This window comes from Humulus lupulus, chromosome 2 (genome assembly GCF_963169125.1).
Source record: "Humulus lupulus chromosome 2, drHumLupu1.1, whole genome shotgun sequence".
NCBI classification, from domain to species: Eukaryota; Viridiplantae; Streptophyta; class Magnoliopsida; order Rosales; family Cannabaceae; genus Humulus; species Humulus lupulus.
In genome coordinates this window covers 278,698,911-278,704,291 of record NC_084794.1, presented here as the reverse complement: position 1 = coordinate 278,704,291, position 5,381 = coordinate 278,698,911, and the positions used below count along the sequence as shown (strand labels likewise).

Genomic DNA, 5,381 nt, shown 5'->3' with positions numbered 1-5,381 from the left:
CTTCAACACAAGATTTCCTTCAAACCATTGCATGGAGCCTTATAAAGACTGAGCAAAAGGAAAAGAGACAGAGAAAAAAAAAGGGATAAGTCTTCCAAAAATAAGATAGTAACTTAACATACAAATAAGAGCAAAGGATTGTTTTCCTAGGCTTGTCTCTAAGTCCCCCCTCTTGCACCTGCATCGACTGAAGTAAAGGATTGTTTACTACTAAGGATGACGTTTAATTTCTGAAAGGTAACAATCTTCCACATGCAGCAGTCTATTTAACATAGTTTCCAGAACCTCAACATTTCAAATGCTGATTCACTAGTCTTCTATTGCATTTGCAGAAAAGAAAACCAGACTACTTTACATGTTTTAGCCAAAGAAACTATTAAACTAGGCCTAAGAGATGGGCATTCTAAACTCAAATCATCAAGAATTAAGTCAAGTTCTTATCGTTGTCAAATGACTAATGAAATCCAAACCTGTGTGCATAGAAGTATGTATTGCTGCAATGCATGGCTGTTGAAAAGGTGATCCATTACTGGACATGTTGTGATAAAGTTATGACCAATATCATTGTAATTCACATGGAAAGAAGCATTTAGACCTGCAAATGAGAATGAGAAAGTAAAAGAATAAATATCACAACCTAACAAATGAAAAAAGCTCAAGTACAGGTACCATAACTTATACTCTACTAAATTGGCCTACCTCCCTATTCAGGTATATCAGATACTGTGGAAGTGCTGCAACGTCCAGCATCATCTGGCCTCACCAGTTGTTCATCAATAAATGAACCGACTCTTCATAATAATGCAAACGAACCTCCCTGGTCAGTGTGCTTTTCGTTAACCCCATTATAGTCCTGAAGGAATGGTAAAAAATGTGAAAAAGACAGAAAATGACCTGCCAAAAGGAATAGCATCCATCAACCAATTTATTATTTCTCCCTTGCAATCCAAACTCCCTTCCTTGACGAAATATCAGCCAATCCTAATAAAATAGGAAACATCATTCAAACACAGTAAAAAGTAAGATCAAGAATAATATTGCAATGCCTAGGTACTAAGAATGACAAGAAGACTACATATCTTACAATTAAACGAGACAAGTCCAAACGATGGACCTCATTGATCAAAATCATTGTAGCCAACCCACAAAAGGTGTACCTAATGTACATCAAAGATATGCAACAGTATCAGATATCCATAATTTAAGTTTCATTTCATTTGAATTGAATTAACAATGACAATAATTCACCTTATTGCTCATAATCAGGGAGCATTTGAACCCCTAAATACCACAGAAGTAAACCTTACCACTTAGCACATACCACTAGAAGATGATATTGATATATTATAGCCAATAGATTCTACAAAGATAACTTCATAGCAAAAACAAAACATAAAGTAGCGTGCTTAAAACATACCCACCATGAGCTTCAGAGTTAGGTTCTCCACCAATGCCACCTTCGTAAGTCTGACAGCTGCAGATTGACATCGCATAGGGAAGCTTTAATTATTTATAGAAATCAACAACTATATATAAGATGATTTCTGCAATTCATAATATTACTCCTATCATAATACAATATCACAATGTAAAAGACTTAACAGTGGAATCAAATGCATGCACAAGGGATGCTATAAAACATAATCTGGATGAGAATTGGGAACAATGTTTCACAAGACAAACAGCTCCTGAGTAGATGACGAGCATGCTTTGGAGCCGATTTATATTGAGAAGAGCAATCAAGACCAACCTTAATATGTAATTTCCAACATTCTGAACTAGTTCATCATCCAAAATGTTCAAAATACTTGCAACCTGGTAGAATAAGACTTTCATAATGATAATCATAAACTAAGCTACTTATAAAAATTAGAGTACACTGTACTGAGCATAAAGATTAAACAACCATTTGGGTTAATTTCACATAAGTGAATTAGCATGGTATACACATTGACGTGCTTGTATCACAAAGACAAGCACAGAGACTTACTGAAATGGCAATATAGCAGGCCCGAACATCAATTTCTCCACCATCATGCATCCTGATGAATACATCCAAAAATGTTAAGAATTATGATGTAACGATGTTAAATTTTCAACATATAACATATATAAACCTTCCAAGAAAAAAAAATGGGTAAAGACATAATTCCTTGTTATATGCTAAAGCTTCTACATATAAACCTTTTTCCAAGAAGTTAAAAGGATGGGGAAATTATTTGTTATTTAAAATATCACAAAACATTGATTGAGGCCTAGAAGTGCAGATTCGTATAGATCATAACACCAAAATATCCTTTCATACAAATAAAAAAATTAAGATTGAGTGATAGAGAAAAGAAATTTGGAATGGCTAGGAAAAATACAGTTCAAAATACCAAATGCATCTCGTACAAGCCAGTTTAGAAGCATTAAAAATGAATTTCTCACATAAAGTGACACATTTTCTAATTTCAAACTACACACAATTGGACGTGATCTCATACCTGAAACCCCCACTTGGCTGTTTCATCCGCTGCAGAAACATGTATAATGTACTTCTGAAAAATATTAAGACAAACTGAGTTCAATCATTTCAAAAAGGCAACCTTATGTATAAAAATAAATATCACAAAATAGAAGTATAAACTGACCACCTATTGATTGAAGACAAAGCTTCATGACCACCGATGGTAATAAGTGAATTGACAGCTGCATAAGTTGTTGCAAGATGTGGCATCTAAAAGAAACAATGATTGAATTGAATATTGACACCACCCTCAGATAAAAAAAAAATTACTAATATTATATTTGTATGTATACAAATACAACTTGATAAGTATGAGCTGATAAAGAATCAATTTCTCTCCTCACATCAAACGTTAAACAATTACAATTTGTAATGCCGACACAAGATATAATCTCAAGACTGGCTAAGCCACCTAGCCTCATACTACACTATTTTACTTGCCATCATCTATTAAAGAACCCATTAACATACCAAACCTGTTCAACAAAATAAACATTGAGTGAGAAAAATGCAAAGAAAAAAGCTCAAACTAGAGCCATAATCATAGAGACTGAGTTCAGTTGGAAATTAAATATGATTTTTCAAGAGAATGTGAGTGAGGACGAGAGCTTAAGGATTGCAAAACATAGGTAGAGCGAGAGTATGAGAGACAATTAAATTTGCAATACAAACAACCAGAAACTAACACAAGGATTCACTAGAGAATAACAAAGAAAACTAGAGAAAATATATAGAACAAGGATCTCCCTATATGTCTCCTTGGTTTTACTAAGACCATCCTTAAAGACTTCTATAATACCACTTCACGATTGAGACCTCCACACATCCTCAACCCTGAGCCAAACACAAAAACAGAGAAGAGAGAGAAAGAAAAAAAACAAAAGCAGAATGAGAAGAGATACATACTGTCGTGCCTACCTTCGTGGAGCCCTTCGGCTATGCTGAGCTCTGCCACGGTCGAACCCCACCGATGCACCTGCCCCAACAAGCCCCCAAGCCTCCACATCCTGCCCAGCCCTGCGCCGTTGAGCCCAGACCCGAGACCCCCCCACCCACTGTCGAGCCCAGCCCTCGAGCCACCAGTTGTTGCTATCGAGCCCAGCCCCGAGCCACCAGTCATTGCTGTCGAGCCCAGCCCCGAGCCACCAGTCGTTGCTGTCGAGCCCAGCCCCGAGCCCCCTGCCGCCGAACAGCCCGACCCCGACCCCCTTGCCGCCGTCGACCACCATTCCCCGACCCCCTGCCGTCGTCGTTCGGGCCTAGCAGAAAAAATGCGATAGAGAGAGGGAGAAAGGAAAGTATAAGGATCAGGTGGGAGAAAGGGTTTCTTTCTTCTATATTTTATTTTATTTTACATGTGAAAAAATTTGAGAGAGACTATATTATTTAGCGGGAGTTCCTAAAGGTGCCACCTTTTTTTCATTTGGTTTTGTCCTTTACCACTTTTTAACCATCCTTACTATAATACTTTTTAAATAGTCTTATCTTCTTGTGTTATGGAAAGAGGTGTTTGGTGTAGTGTTAAATGATAGGCTCTATGGAGCATATTAGGCTCTATAGTTATCTATGCTGTTTTTTAGTTTTTTCTACTGTTATTTAATTCTATTAAATAATTTGTGCCAAATTCTGCATTGGCTTGTTTTGCTTGCTGAAACTAGTTTAATATGTTTGCTATATCTTTATATGCTTGCTATCGTAATTTTTATGTTGCTGACTATTATTTTAATATGCTTGTTATCTATATATATATATATAAGAAACTAGTTTTATGGCTCTTTTGCAGATTTAAACTTTGTTTATTGTTTTATTGCGATAAGCTTTGGAGAGATAATAGATAATGTGTGAAACTTGATGTATTGCTTGTACTCTTTTGAATCTTTTCTTGTTCTATATATTTTCTCTAGTTTTCTTTGTTATTCTTTGGATTTAGCCGATACAAATGGTGAATCCTTGTGTTGTCCTTATTGACACTTTGCAAACAATAGCTTAAAAGTTGCTTTTTCTCTTTTGGATAATTATCTATCAGCACTGGTAGATAATTTTGGGTTATGATGAATCTACACTACATATATATAATATGGCCAAATGTGTTAAGTACTTCTACATATCTAAGCTTATGCTTTCTACATATACTCATGTGAAGTGATCTCGTGTTTGTCATTTATTCTTTTAAATTTCTGTTGAGAGTTTAGCTGTGGAATAAAAGAGACATTGGTAACTATGCTCTCTCTGATATATTTTACTTGCACTAATTTTATTCCAATGGGTAACTAGTTCATATACTGTAAACTTTAGGATAGAAAAGTTCAAAAATTTCTTTACTCTGTCATTATTTTATGCTTGACTAGTACTAGAGAAGGTGAGGCTTTTAACTATCCAGAAGTTGTAATAATAACTATTGTCCTTTCTCATTAAACAAACTGAAAAAGGTTGACTAAAACAAAAAAACATTTATACTCTACTGTCACAAAAATGTACAAGACTATTTCTGGATGATCAAACAGAATTAACTTAGATAATCTTTAAGTAAATGGCTAACTCATTAGAAGAGCAAACATTTCTCTCTACTAGCTGGACATGATACCTATGGGAACCAAGATATAGAAACATTTTAAAGTTAGATACTTATAGTCTAAAGAAGAAGAAACTAAAGAAAGCATTAATATTCATGCACAGAGTCATTTGTCACTGCTATACTTGAAAGATATCTTTGTGATATTACAGCTATACTTATACTAGAGAAAGTAGATCCATATTGTTTTATGCATAATTTTATGAAATATATGAATATTGCATCTGGTCTGGGATTTCTTTTTCTTCTGTTGTTATATGAATATGCCTGTTGTTATAGCCAGCCATGGGTAATGTTTCA

At 35.1% G+C, this 5,381-nt stretch overlaps 1 protein-coding gene across 1 annotated transcript; it reads right to left on the bottom strand.

The window, feature by feature from the left end:
• Positions 1 to 266: 266 nt before the first annotated feature.
• On the bottom strand, positions 267 to 2,895 carry LOC133815546 (protein farnesyltransferase subunit beta-like). The gene is made up of 10 exons (XM_062248375.1): positions 2,637 to 2,895; positions 2,487 to 2,540; positions 1,991 to 2,042; positions 1,751 to 1,815; positions 1,418 to 1,474; positions 1,085 to 1,157; positions 814 to 981; positions 700 to 703; positions 471 to 595; positions 267 to 317 (listed from the first exon to the last, which is right to left on the bottom strand). The coding sequence occupies exons 1-10, from the start codon at positions 2,717 to 2,719 to the stop codon at positions 267 to 269; spliced, it is 732 nt and encodes a 243-aa protein (XP_062104359.1). The 5' UTR covers positions 2,720 to 2,895.
• Positions 2,896 to 5,381: the final 2,486 nt, after the last annotated feature.

What these genes read in the sequence shown, in the direction of transcription:
- LOC133815546 (XM_062248375.1), bottom strand. Translation starts at nt 2,719, where the DNA reads ATGCCACATCTTGCAACAACTTATGCAGCTGTCAATTCACTTATTACC. An exon ending in CAGCCAAGTGGGGGTTTCAG is followed by an intron (nt 2,043 to 2,486) that starts GTATGAGATCAC and finishes TGTATTCATCAG; the next exon opens with GATGCATGATGGTGGAGAAA. An exon ending in ACATACTTCTATGCACACAG is followed by an intron (nt 318 to 470) that starts GTTTGGATTTCA and finishes CAAATGCAATAG; the next exon opens with AAGACTAGTGAATCAGCATT.